The 17682-nt window shown below is 46.9% G+C and overlaps 1 protein-coding gene across 1 annotated transcript in view; it reads left to right on the forward strand.

Moving 5' to 3' along the window:
* SNTG2 (syntrophin gamma 2) overlaps positions 1-17682 on the forward strand; it is a gene marked incomplete at both ends in the record, with an annotated part of 190257 nt that overhangs the window by 65615 nt on the left and 106960 nt on the right. The window contains 3 exons of the mRNA XM_080711097.1: positions 3486-3529; positions 3626-3667; positions 15051-15138. Of these exons, the coding sequence (XP_080567223.1) occupies positions 3486-3529; positions 3626-3667; positions 15051-15138 (174 nt within the window). The remainder of the gene's footprint in view (positions 1-3485; positions 3530-3625; positions 3668-15050; positions 15139-17682) is intronic.

Raw genomic sequence — 17682 nt, forward strand, 5'->3', positions numbered from 1 at the left:
CAAAAAGACGTATCAATTATAAATACATAAGCACTGAACACAACACACCTACATACATAAAGCAGATATCAATGGATTCTGAGGAAAAGTAGCAGACAATCAGTGTGGGAGATTGCAGTACTCCACCTTCAGCGATGAATATCAACCAGGAAATTATCAAGGAAATATTGTACCTAAATTTTACTTTAGATCAAATACATCTAGCAAGACATATGCAGAACCTTTCATTCAGTGGCAGCAGAGTACATATTTTTTCTATCAAACATTAAAAATTCTTCAGGGTGGACCATATTGTAAGCTACAAAAAAGTCTTAATGAATTTTAAGATTCTGAAATTTTGTTTAGTATTATTTCAGAACATAAAGGAATGAAAGCAGAAATCAATACTGGGAGGAATTTTGGAAAACTTCTACTTTTTGTAACAATTTTCCAAGAAAACTCTACACAACTCCAATTACTTAGCCTTTTTTACAGAACATTCTTCTCTGACAACTGCTTTATAAGTCATTAACATTTACCAAAAGTCCTAGGGGGTGAATATGGAGACGCAGCTGGTAGCTGCATGCTCTGCAAAGGTGCATTTTAGCTGCTGATCCATCATGGTGTGCCCAGTCGTTTATATAAGGATGTAGACATCAGCGTCTGGCAACTTCTTCCCAGAGGAACATTTCTCCCCCAGTAAATAGATGTAAATATAAAATTTGGGGCAAATCAGACGCTGAAAGTTGATGATTGCATTATGCCTCCCTCTCACCTGTCAAATAGTAGCGTCAGATATAAAGGTCAGGTTTGTAACTGTGTGGATATAGCTTTGCATGTGTCATTTGTCATTCTAATTTGTTCTTACTGTTCCATTTTTGCACCTTAGCAATCTCGCCTGTACCTGCCTATCACATATGGCATTTCACCTCTAGTCCTCTGGGAGGGGTGGTGTGCTGGCAGGAGATGCGATTGCTGTCACGGAGAGAGGAGGTTGGGTTGGAATGGGCCCTGGAGTCACAACAGCTCCTGGCAAGGATTACTAAGGTTGAGGAACGTCCCGCTTTTGTCAAGAGAATGTCTGTAGACACCTTATTAATACTGTATAACACCATGTCTTCATAGCAATTACTGCTTAAATGTCTCAGGCGTGGGTGGCCACAGGGTTGTGATAGCAAGTCTTTTTGGCTGTCTGTTCATAATTTCCCGGGGCAAGCCTACTTCTTATCCATTGCAGAATTCCTCTGGGTAGAGTTATGGGCAGAAGCACCCATGCATCTGAGATCCTTGGTCAGGACATCAAAAATTATAAGTGTGTGGCTTATTGAGCTTATTGATTTTAGAGAAAAGGAGAGACGATAGTGTCTGCAATTTGTAAGGCTGCAGGACTCCTTTGGTGTCTCTCCTGAATAGATAGGTGCTTGCTGATAATGACACAGACATCCCAAACCCACAGAAACAGTCGTTGAGAGCCATTTGTTGAAGCAACGCTATATATTTTTTCATGGATATGTTTCGGAGAAAACACACCCAGTTTTAAGGGTAACACAGTTTTCTTAGATAAATAAATGTAACCCAAATACCATACTAATTAAGAAGAGAATTTTGTCTTTTCTTTTTGCTTTAATGATATTTTACCGAGTGATCACATTTGAGTCAAGAACAGACAGCATTTTCTGTCTCATACTCAGGTTGTCAGAGAGAATTCCATCTACATTGAGCCCTCTGTCCTTTATACATAGTCTTCAATCCCAAGAACTCCTGGAAACGTTTTCCTTAATATAAAAGAAGGAAGAGGGTTCTAGGTCTGGGTGGCTTCAGAGCTCATTCAAATCTGAAAACTCATGTGTTGTGCAAGGCTCTCAAGGTCAGTGAGAAGTCTTAAGAAAACCAGCCTCTCTCCTGTCAGACTTTATGCTACATGAGACATGCGGGTGATTCACCATGCACAGGCCCGCGCCCACTTCCTCCTTTGGTTAGCCCTCAGATCCTGCAGAGTGGGCGGCCCAGGGCAGCACAGCATCGTCAGCTCCGGGCCCTCTCTGTCTGTTAGTGCATCTCCTGCCCTCTGGTGGCGGCCTCTGCCACTTTAGGAGCAAGACAGGCCTCACTGAGATCCAGAAGGATTGCCCAGCTGCTCTGAAAACCTTGAGATAGCTGATAATGCTTCTTCTGTTTCGCGTGTCATTTCTTTTTTTTATTTTTTATTGGTGCATTATATTCATACATCATATTGGGGTAAGTCAACCACTAAGCCAAGCAAGGGAGGGAGGGATGGGGAGGGAATCGCATGTCATTTCTTCCAGTGGACTTTGATTCCCTGAAGAGTCAGGGTTGTGAGGCTTCCCGTGGACCGGGCTCAGAGCCGTGTCACAGACAGTCAATGGCTGACTGGACATGGGCCACCCTGGTGCAGCCAGAGGTCACATGCAGGGAGGCAGGAGTAGGCCAGAGCTGGAGGAGGCAGAGAGGGGATGGGACAGAGACAGACAGGCTGTGGTGAGAGAGAGCGGGAGTGGCAAGGACGGTGGCAGAGGACATGGGCAAGTGCGGCAGCTCGAGGGGAGAACACGTCACAGCCCCGTGGGGCCTGCAGCTCCCGGGAGGCTCCTGTGGGTGAGAACCTCATTTGCTCCTTAACACTCCTCCTTCACAGGCAGTAACACATGGGAGGCTGTGCGTGATGTAACACCGCCAAGGACTAGCAATGATACTGACAATTGATGTTGAGTTTACATATGGCTTTAAAAGAGCATTCCAGCCTTAAAAGTTACTTGTTTCCAGTATTAACCAGAGAACTAGCATATCAAAGCAAACCCAGGTGAAGGAAAGCTGGGGAAGGGCTTCGCCTGTTGTTCAAATTCACACGAGAGGCGCTCCTGCCTCGGGCATGGTGGCCGAATTGTCCCGGCCATGAGGATTCATCCCCCTTCACAGCACAGAGTTCCCTCTTTTGCTCTCAGCACCCGGGCATAGACTCTGTAGTTAATCAGCCCTGGTGCCTGTTCAGGAGAACCAGGGAGGGTGTTGAGTGGCTTCGGGGATTCTGCATTTGTTATTGTGTTAACTTGATGGACACCATGAGCAGGCCTTCTGTAGGATGCGAAGAGACCTGGTGCAGGAGGAAGCGAAGTCTGCATCCCTGTATCAGGAAGGGGGTTCTCTCACCGTGCCTCTGGGGTAGCTCACTGGCTGCTTGTTATGAACCCCCCCACAAGCACACATGTCGCACATACACACGCACACGTGTGACATTCCACATCGGCACTCACAGACACACTGGTGCACACACCTACATGCACGCTTTCATTCCCGCATAATCCTCTGCACACCTATACCTCTCTGCACACACAAGCACACAAATACCCGCACAGGCCCCTGGGCACACGCACGCACACACATCTGCCATTTCGGCTCTTGCAGGCATGATGCTGCTTAAAGACTGGTAACAAGGCATACTGTCCTTGAGATTTCTCTTAATACTTGCCGCTTTTACAACCCTGCAGCTGACCAGACAGGGATGTTGTTCATAGGAGATGCTGTCCTCCAGGTCAGTATTTTAAACTTTTATCCTTTACTTTATGGCATTTTTAAACCTGTTTAATCAATAATTATTCTCAAAATTCTTAATTTGTCATCTGTTTAGGTTAATGGCATTAATGTACAAAACGCAACCCACGAAGAAGTGGTAAGTGTATATTTTATAGTTTTTGTTCTGTGTGCTAAATACTCATTTATTCCAATTATTTTTTCTATAAATTTATATTTTGCTGAAGATATTCATAGACACAGAGTCCTAGAATTGGGAAGGGAGTTTGAAAGCCCAGCAAAACATGGTGCACAAGGAACTTAATGAAAGGCTGTGCCCCTCATGGCTGTTTTGCTTGGGGGGCTATTTTTTTGGTACTGAGGGTTGAACCCAGTGGCAGTCTACCTTTGACTTATACCTCAGCCGTGTTTTATTTTTATTTTTGCTAAATTGTTGAGGTTGGCCTCAAACCTGTAATCCTCCTGTCTCGGCCTCCCAAGTACTAGGATTACATGCATGCATCACCAAGCCTGACTTCACAGTTTTTATTCTGTGTAATGCAGTGAAGGTAAAACAGGCTTTAATTTACCACCATTCCCTATAAAGATCAATGACATTGATTTATTCATCTTTATCTTTTTAATAAGCCAACCTTTAGTTCCACTAAGAACAAACAAAACTTCACGGGTCTGCTCTGCACACACTGGGTTTCATGAGAACAAACAGTATTTGTGTAATTTGTAACTGAACAAAGAATTGCCGCCCCGCATGTGTGGCTTGCTTATTCACCTGTTTCCTCATGCAACACATATGACTGGCTTTTCATGTGTGCCAGGTACGGGGGAGATCTACAAAGGCGGTGATGTGTTTCTTGTTCTCAGGGGACTTACAGCCCCAGGTTTATGTTCAAGAGGAGTGTGCTCACCCATTTACTTCCCAGACTTAGCAGTGTTGTGTCAGCATTCTGACATCTGCAAAAGTGTGGTTTCTTAAGATGAGAAAACATATAATAATTTCCAGATAGCCTAGGCACCTCTTAAATTCCAACCAAAGAAAGCAAAACATTTATCTAAGACATACATTTTTAAGTTAGTGATATGTTGACTGTATAAATGGAAACATTTCTGTATTTGACTTATACAAGTATACTTTTCCAACCAAGTTATGAAATTATGTGGATACATTCTTATGTGATGCCACATGAAGGATTGGGACACTCTTAATGGTACATGTAATCACAATCCTTCAGACTCCTAGTTAATGGAAATGTTATATTTGTAAAATCCTTATAAATCACATGGCCTTACTCTGTCATTTTTCAGAGTAAATTCCAGCTTTAATTATGAAAGAAAAATGTCATGCTCAATGCAAAGAATCCTCTTTAATGTAACAGCTAGAGAATTACCCCCACAGGATGTACCTGTGTGTACCATGAACATGTGTTCAGACATGTGAACATGGAAAATTAACCTGCAATCGCCCCTTCTCAACACATCTGTGCTCCACGTTGCCACGTATGTCATTGCAACAGTGTAGTGGACGGGGACTCTCACGGGTTTATGTTCTCTCGAAGATAAATCGAGGGCTGTAAGTCCCTTGAGGAAAAGAAACATGTAACCACATTTGTAAATCTCCCCCATACCTGGCACACATGAAAAGCCAATGTGTGTTGAGTGAGGAAACAGAGGAATAAGTGAATCACGAACTGCACTGTGCAATTCTCAAGACATGTGGCCATTCATAGACAAAGAAAACTGACCATGATAGTTGGATCCCAGTAGGGGATAGCTGCGGGAGTTGCTGGCTCCCACGGAGTTCTACCTGGCAGCCACACTGGGCTGTGATGTTTGGCCATGGGAACCCACTACTGCATCTGCCCAGCTGCCCCTGCAGCCTCACACGGGCAGAGCTCCACCAACAGTCCATCAGGACCAGAGTCCGAATTCTGTCCCTCATGGCCTCAGAGGAGGATCTTAGCAGAGGGAAACCTTTTTGTAGTTTAATCTCTCTATAATAGTTGGAAATTTATAAGACATCTCAAATATTAAATCAAGGTAATTTGATAACAATTACTTCTAGTCTAATATTGCAACCTGTTTTCAGGTATGACAAGATAGTCTTAATTGATAAAAATTCATTGATTCCTTTCACAAACCCATTTTTTAAAATCCATTTTTGGTCATCTGCAGTAGCTTTCATTAAGGTCAAGACAGATGCTACCTTTTGGTTGAGTGATTTTGAAGTTGGCCCTTGAAAATAAAGTTGTTAAGAAAATGATGTAGTCAGAGCAGAAGGGACCCTCTGGAGATCCGAGGCTGTGTTCCTGGGTCCCCATTCGTAGAAGGCCCACCTGACTACTCACTCAGCAGGTCCTGCGCACTGTGCACCTGTCCCCAGCACCGTCCTTAGAAGGGTTTCTTCCCCTGGAGCGGAAGTGCCATCCACTTAACACATATTCAAGGAGCTTCTGTCAAGTGCAATACTAAAACAAGCATCACATCATATAAAGCAAGGCCTCTGGCTTTCAGGATGAGCATGGCCCAAACAGAGAATGATAATACGCTGTGCAAGGAATTACAGCACAATTAGAAAACAGTAGGTGCTGGGAAAGAAGTCTGCAGACATCCCTGCTGGAGCTGGAGAGGTGCATCCGCAGCTGGTTCTGCTCTTCTCTGCATCAGAGGTGGCTGGCAGTTCCCTTCCTCACAGCAAATTCCAAGGAGGCTTCTCTCGCCCTCTTCTCATGGCGTCCTCACCTCTCTGCTCTTCTCAGGAAAACCATTGCGTTCTCAGAGGAGAAAGCATCCGGAACCTTCATCACCATGCCTGACACCCTCATCAAGAAGATAGGAGCAACTCCCAAATCCCAGCTGCAAGAGTTAAGGATGAGAGGCTTCTCAGTGAGTTGGGGTCACTCAAATGCTAAGGTCAGAGACTCAGCCATCAAAACTTTGATACCCCAGAAATGAAGTGGTCAGTTCTTCATAATGAGCCAGAAGTTCTCTGTGATTCTCACAAAACTCTGGGATGCCTAAGTGTCCTTCAGCAAATAAATGGTGGAGGAAATGTGACAATCCCTGTCATCCACAATAGCACGGTGAACCTGCAGCTTATTACATGAAGTGAAATAACCCAGGCACAGAAATGCAACATCTCATCTCTCTCTCTCACATGTGAAGTCTACAAAACCCAAACTCATAGACATAGAGAATATAAGGTGATTACCAGAAACCAGGGCAGTAGGTTGGAGGCAGCTGGGGAGCTGTTAGTCAAAGTACACAAAATTCAAGTTGGACAGAAGAATGAGGTTCAAGAGAACTACTGTGCAACTCAGTACCTATATGTAGTAGCAATGCATTATGTTCTTGAAAATTGCCAAGAGAGTAGATTCTAAGTGTTCTCACCACAAAGTGGTAAGTGTGTGAGGTGATAAATATGTCAGTTAGCTTGACACCCTTCACAATGCATCCATAGTTCAAAACAAAGTTATATATGATAACTATACAATCTTCATGTTTCAATAAAAATAAGCATGATTTTAAAGTCTAATGAAATGAGCTGCTTTATATTAGAGGAAACAAAGTAAAAAGAAGAAAATTAACAAAAATTAGAGCAGAAATCAGTGAAGTTGAAAATAGGAAATAAACAGAAAATCAGCAAGACCCAAAGCCAGATTTTAAGAAGACATAATTATGAGGTTTAGCCAGACTAAGAAAAAATAAAGGAGATAACTAATTAGAAATAAAAAGGAGACATTACTACAGACCCCATAGGCATTACAATATACTAAAGAAATATTATTAATAACTCTGTGCCTACATAGATCAGTGGCTTAAAAGGCACAATCTGCCAAACTCCATGAGGAAGAATAGGCCTGTATCTACTAGAGAAATGGAATCAACTAATAGTGACCTTACTTCCAAGACACAGAGCAGAATGATGCACTGGTGAAATTCACCAAATATGTAAGAGATAACTTATACCAATTCTCTGCAATTCTTTTCAGAAAATAGAAACAGAAGAAATACTTCCTAGTATATCTAGAAGTTCAGCTTTATTATAATACCAAAATCAGGTGTAGGCACTGCAAAAACAGGGAAGCAACTATAAACCAATACTTTCATAAATATATACTAAAAAGTCCTCATCAAATACTAGTGAATACAATAATCACAAATTAATACCAAGTAGTATTCATACCAATTGTATATTAAAGCCAAGTTAGATTTATCTCAGGTATTCAAGGCTGGTTCAACATTTGGAAATCAAATAATGTAATTCATCGCATAAACAGGAAAAAAAGAAAGATCAATGATCCTATTAGTAAATGAAGAACCAGGCTTTTGATAAAATATAGAGCCCATCTGGGATTAAAAAGTAAACTTCTCAGAAAAGTAGGAATGAGGGAATTTTCTTAGCTTGATTAAGAATATCTACAACCTCTAATGTGCTGGAGTTACAGACATGCTGTGGAACATCTTTTCATACACTTACTTTCCATCTGGGGCTTTATTAGATGAAGCCTCTGTTAAGGTGTTTGGCTCATTTTAACAACTGGGTATTTTTTATTATTGAATGTTTAAAGGCTTTTTGTGTATATTTTGGATAGTAGTCCTTTCTCAGATACATCATTTGTCTAGTATTTTATCTCAGCCTGAGGCTGGTCTTTACTTTCTCCTGAAAGTATATTTTGCAGAGTAGAAGCACTTACCCTCTGGTCAAGTTTGTGGGAGCCTAAAACTACCCTAAAGTCCTTCAGAAAAGCACAGTGCAAACATGATTGACTACAGGCATTTTACTGTATGGCTATTAATCATGTGCATGCCCTGAGTGTGAGCATGTGACATTCGTGTACACATGTGATATGTTCATGTGCATCTGTGCATGCTCTTCACTGTAGCTGTGTTCATGGGGGGTGTGAGCACACGTGTGTTGGGATTGTACATATGTGTACACATGTGCCTTTGTGTGCTCTGTATGTAGTATGTGCTTTGAAGACCTAGGTCACCTGATATCACAAGGAAATAAGAATGTGTTGCTAAACATCAAGGCATCAGGACAGGGCACTAAGCAAGACCTCATGCGGAGCCGCATGAGCAGCTGCTTTAGCACCCTGGGTGAGCTCTTTCAAGACAAAGCCCCTCTTCCCACTGTGGTTGTGATGCAAACCCCTGTAAGACATCATTATCCTGAGGAGACCTGCTCAGTGCCCCCTCACTATTCTTTTGTTATGATGTGCTCCTATTCTTCCTGGGGCAAATCTTGGGGATAGAAAATGACCTTTAGGGGTCAGTTATCACAGGACGATGGCACCAATGCTGGAGTCCAGCTGTGAGGACCCAGAACCATTCCTACATGCCCCCAGTCCCCAACCTCTCAGCCGCCCTGGCAGAGATGCTGGAAGAATTTTATATTTGGTTCTTTGGAAAGTTTTTATTTGCTTTAATCCAGCCCTTAGAATAAGTTCTCACTCCCCCTTCGAGGGTGTCTTATCAGAGAGGCCTCACTGGGGGAAGATGAACATCACATATGGTCTCATGCACCCAGCCACATTGAGCTGCATTTAGCCAAGCTGACAGCATGGGGCAGATGTTTGTAGATAGAGTACACCAGCCTGTCCCATCGGCTGAGTTTCAAGTACAGAGCATGAATCACTGACGATTTGCAAAGAGTGATTGTATCAATGCTAGCCCACATGGAAGGCAGTCTTAATGATTACAGGAGGGGAGTTAACACCAAAATGAACTATTAGCTGCTGTTGCCAGATGGGAAATCCTACCCTGCTCAGATACGGTGGCATTGCTGATGGCACCAACTGCTCGGTACCATTCAGACACATCCCTGCTAGTAACCATTTGCCCTGTTTTAGGAATTCAAAGCTCTCAAAGGCAACTAGGGTAATTCAGGCCTGATGTTATCCTGAAGGAAAGAGGAAATGGCCTGAATGTTCAAATATCTCCATGTTCACTAAAAGCACTAAAATAGTCACTTTGCTGTACCAAGATGGGAGCGATAAAGTGAGTAAACTGGTCATGTATAGGTTCCTTCTCTTTCATCCGTTTTTATAGATAGAATAAAATGATGTAGCTGAAAATGAATCCCAAGAGTGTTCTCCTCCAGGCCTCTGTGACCGTCACACCAGGCAGGGAAGTGGTGGCACCATGCATCTCGTAATGACAGCCCTTCAACACCATCTGTCGAGTCTCACTTCTCACATGAGGACTTGGGGGCCACTTGATTGTATTTACAGGAACAATACATGAAGGAGCTGAGGTAGAGCTGTGGTCTATCTGTGCTACTCAAATTTTCATCACTACAACGAATGCCTGAGACAATCAACCCAGACCTAGGGGGCGATAGGTTCATTATGGGTCACTTTTTAGAGGTTTCAGTCTTTCAGTCCATGGCTGGCTGGCTCCGTGGCTTGGGCCCGAGGAGAGGCAGAACATGGCAGAAGGGTGTGTGTGGGGTGGAGTTGCTCAGCTCACAGCATCAGGAAGCAGAGACAGGAAGAGGGAGGGTGAAGCAGACACTAGGGGAGAAATATAATCCCAAGGATGCAGCCTCAGGGACCTGCTTCCTCTAGCAATGCCCCACCTGCCTGAAGTTTCCACCACCCCTCAGGGGTCCACTCATTTACCCGTGGATTAGCCCACTGATGAGGTCAGAATTTCTGCCTCTGGACACTGCTGCCTGAGAGGCTAAGCCTTTGGGCACACTACAGACCCAAAGCACATCCCTGGGTCTTTCCTGTTGCGTTTCTCCACACAGTTCCACACCCAGAACTAGAGAGCACAGCTGGTGTTCTGCCTTGTCCTGTGAAGCTGAGCACAAGGCTCAGCAAAGGGCCATTGAAAGATACATCTGTAGGCTCTTCATGTGGAAGGGTCCTCTCCAACTTGCTATGTGATACTAGGACGAGTGCCATCCACAGGGATTGCCATGGTGTGCGAGAGATCCAGCTTGGTGTTTGACCCAACTGCAGACAAGGAAACCCAGTGGGAGAACAGCTGCCTTCTGCAGCCTACTGCCATCTGGAGCTGGTCCCAGTGGTGGGCGCTCAGGAATAAAGGGGTCATAATAGGGAAGTAAGGAGAGAAGGTGAGGGGAAGTGGAGAGGAAGAGAGGTTGGGAGAAGGACTTTTCATCCTTACTGGTGCTCCAGCTTGGGGCACCATATTGCAAGATGCCCTGGACAGCCCGGGTCTCTGGTGTCCCCCCAACTTCTGGGACCCACCCTCTCTCCACAAGTGCCAGCTGGTGATGGTTGTCAGACACCAGGGAATGTATCCCAGGACTCAAAGTTCATTCCCCAGAGCATCTGGAAGGTAGAAAGTGGGTCTTATGAACCTAAGCTGGAAAGCAAGTGAACGCCCACTTTAGGGGTTGCTGAGTTGACTGAAATGTGTGCAACTTCTCACTGTGTGTGTGTGTGTGTGGAGAGAGAGAGAGAGAGAGAGAGAGAGAGAGAGAGAGAGAGAGAGAGAGAGAGAGAGAGAGAAGGAGAAGGAAAAGGAAAGCCATGGTGGGTCTAGTGTGGAGCTTATCTTATAGTTCTGGTGTTTGATGCATAGTTGAGCTGACTCTGCTTTGTACAAAAGTGGAGAAGGTATATTAAAAGGATTAGAAGCAAAAACAGATCCTCTAAATGAATCAGCACAGTAGAAAGAAGGCCCAAGGAGGCAGGTGTGAGATTGAAACTAGTTAGGGCTCTGCGCTGCTTCTCTCCAAGAGTAAAGTGTGACATTCTCAAGACCTCTATTCGAGAATCTATACAGTTTCAGACTGATGAGCCCAACCCCGCTGATGTCCTTTTACCCATAAAAATCTATAGTTTTGTGATTCTGAGCACCAGTGGTTTGGAAAAATTCTCCCCACCACTTCTTTCCTGCCTCAGAGAGCAAAACTGTTCATGCCCATCCTGAACAGATCGATGAACTGTCCTCTTTAACTTTTTGCCCGACATTTCTCCATGATTAAAAGGAATAATGTTCTCTTTAGAAAGATTTCAATCCCACATCTCTTAATAAGTGGCAAATCACACTTAGCAAGTGTTTGAAGGTTTTGGAGCTATTTCAGGTGATATTTAGGGGCAATATAATGGGATTTCAGGAAAGGCGACCTCAGAGGGGCCTGTGTAACACCCCTTCCCGTCTCTGATGCCAGCACACAAGCTCCTGAGCCAGCTTGCACGAAGCCCAACCTCGCTCTGTGCAGCTTCACTGAGCAGGACTGAGCATACACAAGAGCGTTTGCTCACGGCCCAGACACACGTGGGCACCCTGGAGATTGCCTTCGGTTGCATGGTCAAGAGAGGGATGGGTATTCCCAGAGGAGAGTGGGGGAAGTGTTCCCAGAGGTGATGCTGTCATCCTCAGGGCCACATGACGAGGCGAAGAGCAGAACCAGGGGCCGGGATGCTGCTGCCTGAGAGGCCCCGCAGGACTCTAGCCATAGAGCAGATGGTGCAGGAGCAGACCACTGCAGGAGAGGGCTGCCTTCATTCTGCCCACCCTGTGCAGGGCAGGCCAGGCCACCCGCGGCCCAGGACAGGCACGGCCACTGGCCAGCCCCAGGGAAGTCCAGTTTCTGGCCCCAGGAACCTTCAGAGTAGGAGTTCGGGGAATGACTTGTTTCATTTTTAAAATTAGAAGGGTTTGATCAAAACCTCTACTTAATTTCTGAGCTAGGTAATTACAGACGGTGTCCTATGAAATACAGTAGGAAAACAGCAATGGTTGTGCAATGGAAGAAGCCAGGCCCTGTGGGGAGCTGCAGCCCCCTTCAGTTGCTCTCAGGCCATGGAAAAGCTGCCTTCAGTCCCAAACAGCTCATGAAGGTCAGGTGCACCTGGAATCCATCTCCGCCAGCCCTGCTGTCCTGGCTGCAGGCGTGTGACCCTGCATCCCTCCAGGGTGTGTGGTGTGTGTGTGTGTGTGTGTGTGTGTGTGTGTGTGTGTGTGTGTATGCTCTGTGTCCCTCGTGGACGTTTAGTCACCACATGTCCGGGCACCTCTTTCTGTCTCTGCTTCCTCCTGGTAACAAGCGCCGAGACCCTCAGACCACTGCTATTGCTTGTTTCATCTGCTGCCCAATCCAGCGTCCCCCTGCAGCAGCCCTGGCTGGCCTCCTCCTCAAGAGGCAAAAGCTCCATCTCGGGGCTGCCCAGTCTCCCTGCTGGCCGTGGCCTTTGCAGGCAGCTTCCACGCTGGCACCTATGCTGGCTTTCCTGCCCACACCTACCTCACAGCAGCGAGCTTCCTTCGACTGCTTTGGACGCTCCGCTCCTCCTCTGCTTCCTTCCCTTCCTCCCACGGCTCATCCTCCTCCTGATGGTGACAGATGCACATCCCTCTGCACCCTGCATGGCACCTCCGTTTCCTCCAGGGCACCCAGGACTGCCCAGCGCACTGGTGTAAGCTGGATCTCAAGAGCACAGGGCAGTCTAGACCGTCTGCTGGAAAGACAAGATGAAGAGCACAGCCATTCTTCACCTCGGGAACGTGGAGGAAGAGGAAGAGTAATGCAGAGAAGGAAGACAGGATGAGAAAGATGGCGGTCAAATTATGAGAAAGAAAACAGTACGAATGAGAACTTCTGACAGCAGGTGTGGACATCAGTTCTTCCTGTAACTTTGCAAGACACAGAGACCTCTGGGGAGATGGATCAGAGACGCTGATGAGGATACAGGAGCAGTGAGAAGGGAGGGCAGGGCAGCCTGCTGGGCACACGTAAACATCGGGGTCTGAGAGTTCAGGAGTGCTGATAAAGCAGGACATACATATCCATGAGGAGGGAAACCTGAGCAGAGGTGGACGAGCCACATGATAACATGGTTTAGGCCAAGAGAGCAACTCCTAGGAGCTCAGGATGGGAGTGGGGGATCAAGTAGAGTGGTATAGGCTGTCTCCAGCGTACACTGAACATTCCTAAACGCGCCTCCTCATCCCCTGGTGCTAACAGGTCTCCCGGTGTGCTTATGGGGCATCAGTGCACACAAATGGTAAGTTCTGACAGACATAGCCAGATAGCTCTCAGAAGAGGCCATCTTGTTACGACTGTTCCTGGAAAGACATAGACCTCCTGGTAGCAGGGTCTCCGCCACAAGCAAGGGAATGGTGTTGAAGGATGGGTTCATTCCTTGCCATTTTTATACCCATTTCTGTTCCCAGCTGCCCTGTGTGTCATGTTTTTAATTGAGGCTTCTTAAAGGGCACTGACTTCCAGCTGTCCCATGTGTGACCCGAGCATCTTCCTCTCCTCTCCTGGGGGCTGCCCTCAACATGGAACTGTGTCCATGGAGCTGATGTCCTCCAAATCCACCTGGTTATGTCCTGACTCCCATGCAATAGCTTTCTGGATGTGGGAGGTGATTAGAGTTCTGTGGTGTCAAGAGAGTGGGCCCCGGTGATGGGATTAGCACTCTGTTAAGAAAAGGCACCAGAGCATCCACTCTCCAACTGTGTGCACAAGTAAGTCGAAAGAGCCCCTCACTAGGAACCAACCCTCTGGCAGTGATGGAGTAATGAACAGACCCAGGACAGAGGGTGTGAAGGGCCGTAGTGGCCCGAGCCCTTGGCGGTGGGTGTGTGTGGGAGAGCATGAGCTCAGCGTGACCATGTGATGGAGTCAGAGGACAGAAGCCACTGGCTGGCACAGGGGGATCACTGCGCATCAGACAAAGGCAGCTTTGTTAAATCTAGAGTCTTAGCCCAATTCACTAAAACAACATCAAAAATATACTGTGGAGCCGAGTGTGGTGGTGCACGCTTGTAATCCCAGCATTCGGGAGGCTGAGACAGAAGGATCGTGGTTCACAGACAGCATCGGCTACTTAGTGAGGCCCTTCACAACTTAGTGAGACCCTTTTCAAAGAATAAAAAGTAGGGCAGGGGTGTAGCTCAGAGGTCAAAATCTCCCGGGTTCTATCCCCAGTACTTCAAAAAAATTAATCAATAAATTAAGAAAAAATAAATATACTATGCACAAAAAGCTGCTTTAGATCCTATACATAATAAATACATCTGGATGCATGTGACCTAACCAAAACCACAGTGAGGGTAGTTGGGATCCTACAGAGAAGCAGCCCACATCATGTTAAGCAATGCCCACTGACTTCCTAGGAACTAAAGTGCTACCTAAACTTTGGAATTGATACTTATGGTTTGCTGTGTCACAGTTAATGGAGTTGGTGTATGTTTTGCCAGTGTCTGAAAACTGGCTGTTTGTACCAAGAAGTTGACTTCAGCCGGGATTTTGATTTTCTGGTAGAATAATTCATAGAGCACGCAGTTTCCTGCTCTCATGGGCAAAGGTGGCCGTCCTCCATGATGTCTGTATGCACATAATACAACACAGATGTCCTGTGCTCTGGAGGGGATGGACATTCATCTGTCATCTAGTCTGGTCCCACAGGGTGTCAGAGTCCAGAGAAGCCCTTGGACCGAGCCCTTGGGGAGCTGGGGTATGGGGGATGTGTAGCCTTTTCTCCCACCTCTGGTCCTTCTGAGATGGTAAAGGGCTGCTTTTGTCATGTGGACAGGTGCATCTTTTGAGAAATGCTGGCGAGGAGGTCACCATCACTGTGGAGTTCCTCAGAGAAGCCCCGTTGTTCCTGAAGCTCCCCATGGGTAAGTGTGAGGGATGGGTCCCATGGTACCCGGCATTTCCTCCCTGCCACATGAAAATGCCGAGGCACTGAGAGAGGCGACATTTCCTGAACACACTTCAGAGAAAAGGAGAGCCAGGCAGGCATTTCACGCTTGTAGACACACCCACATGTATGCATGCACACAGACAGGCTGACCTGGGAAACTTTAAATCCAAAAAACGAAAGCAGTGGTGACTGGCACTCTGAAGCACCCGCCGAAATTAACACAGAGCTTGGGATCCTGCTGTACTCAGCTGTAATCCAGTATGGAAGTGCTGATCAAGAAGTGTCTTGAGGAGGGTAGACTTGGGACTGCCACTCCTTCTACAGTCTTGCTTTTATAAACGTTACAAAGTTGTCCCCTCCCGTGTGTGGCCGCATGGCCTGGTCCTGCATGGGTATTGTCCACTGTGCTAGGAAGGGCTGTAAAGAAAAGGACCCACTCCCCAGAGCCGATCCACTGACACCCAGCATGGTATAGCCTTGGATCAGTCACAGAGCCTCATCCGCCAAGCACAGGCAGCCCTCCTGTGTGGACTGGTCCTTCCTTCCACTCCTGCCTCCCCCCACATGGAAGGGTGGCTCCTCCCTGGCCATCCCTGTCTGCTCGTGTCCCCTGGTGTCCATCCATGCCTTCCCTCAGATGTTGCTCTTAGGGCCGTCCAGCTGTGGAGCCCTGACCGTGCACTTTGCTTCTTGTCTGATCAAGAGTCACTAGACTGTGGTGCTACTTTCCCTTCGTCTTCCTAAGTTACCCTGAGCAAGCCAACCTCGGTGGACCCTACTGATACCTGTACTTTCACTGCTGGAAAAACTGGCATTCCTCCCTCTGCCAGGGAGATGTGGATGAGAGGCACCGAGCCCTGCTTCCGGGGACTCTGCTGCCATGAGCAGCCATAGCTGTGGAGAGAGTCCTGGGGGGTTCGAGGAGGAGAATAGGGACACTGAGGGTTGTGTGCACAGGCGGGCAGGAAGGCGAGTGTACCCCAAATTCTGTAACAAGGAAAGTGTTAGAAATCAGGCCAGAGGCTCACAGGGGCGGGAACATCAGGGCAGCACCGTGGAGCCCAGGGGTTCTGGAAATGGAGCTGTGAATCTGGAGGGAAGCGATGTGGGGAAGGAGAGTTCTCAGAGCCACGGGGACTCCACCTTCCCTGGAGCTTAGACACCTGAGGATGCAGGGTCCTCAGCTCAGCAGCCTGTTCAGGTGGGGAGGGGCAGCACAGCTTCAGACTTGTCAGGGATAACCCTGCAGGGTCAGAAAGGGCGAAACTGCCACATTTCATAGATTTTTGCAAGGAGAGAGTGAACAGAGACTAAACAAAGGAAGGCATGCATGAAAAATGAGGAAAAAGCAATAAAACACACGTTTGCTTCGGGGACACTCAGGATAGTCTCATCCCTCCTGGTACTATCTTCACGATTGATTCCATCAGACCCTGAGCGACCAGTGAGCAGAGCCGGGAGCAGCAGGAGAGCCCGCACATGGAAAGCATCTCCACCGGGCACCTGGCCCTGAAGGAGCTGGGCATAGCCAGGCACTGCGGCCACTAAAGGGCTGTGTGCTCAGGGCCAGGGACAGTGAGGTCGCCGCTGATTCAGGAAATGTTGTTCTTTGACTTGGTTCTCTATCATCTAAATGTATCACAATCTTAGTACCCATAAAAAATGTAGACACAGCAGCCCTAATTTCTCCATAAATTCAGGCAAAACATCCTCTGGTGAAGGCAAAATTACTTCTGCCACCTGGATTTCATGACTGGGCTGTTCGTTTGTCTAGCAGTCTGAGCAGCAGCAGAACCAGGTGATGCAGGAAATCCCACAACACTTGTCGAAGGGAAATTTCCGGTTTCAACATTGTGAAGTTGGAAGTGTTCTAGTCATCTTCCTGTCACTATGACCAAAGCACCAGACGAGCACAACTTAGAAGAGGAAAGTTTCCTGGGGCTCAGGGTATCAGAGACTTGGGCCCATAGGGCGTGTTCTCAAGCATCAGTGATGGTGGGTCAGCAGGAGCAGAGAGGGAGGCTGCTCTCACCCAGAGGGTGAGGGGTGAGTGAGGGATACACGCTGTCCCTAAGGCCACACCCAGTGACCCACCGCCCCCCCGCCTCAGCCTGGCTGTCCACACTACTACCCAGCCAATGCAGCCATGCGAGATTAGAACCCTCGCGATGCAGTCGTTTCACCTCTGAACATTTCGTGTGGCCAGTGCTTGAGCTTTCCCAGGAAACATTCTATGCCCAAAGCAAACAACCACTGAGCCAAGGCAGTCCTTTTTTTTTTAACATAAATTCAGACTTTTTGTTTGTTTTGCTTTGTCTTTACAAAAGTTAACATAGCTTAGAATCCACATTTTTAAAGCAGTATTTAGTGTTCCATTGTGCTATACAAACATCACTGCTACCTACTTCTAGAACATTCCCATCTCCTTGTACCTGGGTCAGTCCTGATCCCCACCATCCCTACCAGCAACTCCTCCTCCTCCTCCTCCTCCTCCTCCTCCTCCTCCTCCTCCTCTTCC

This window comes from Muscardinus avellanarius (genome assembly GCF_963383645.1).
Source record: "Muscardinus avellanarius genome assembly, chromosome: 15".
NCBI classification, from domain to species: domain Eukaryota; kingdom Metazoa; phylum Chordata; class Mammalia; order Rodentia; family Gliridae; genus Muscardinus; species Muscardinus avellanarius.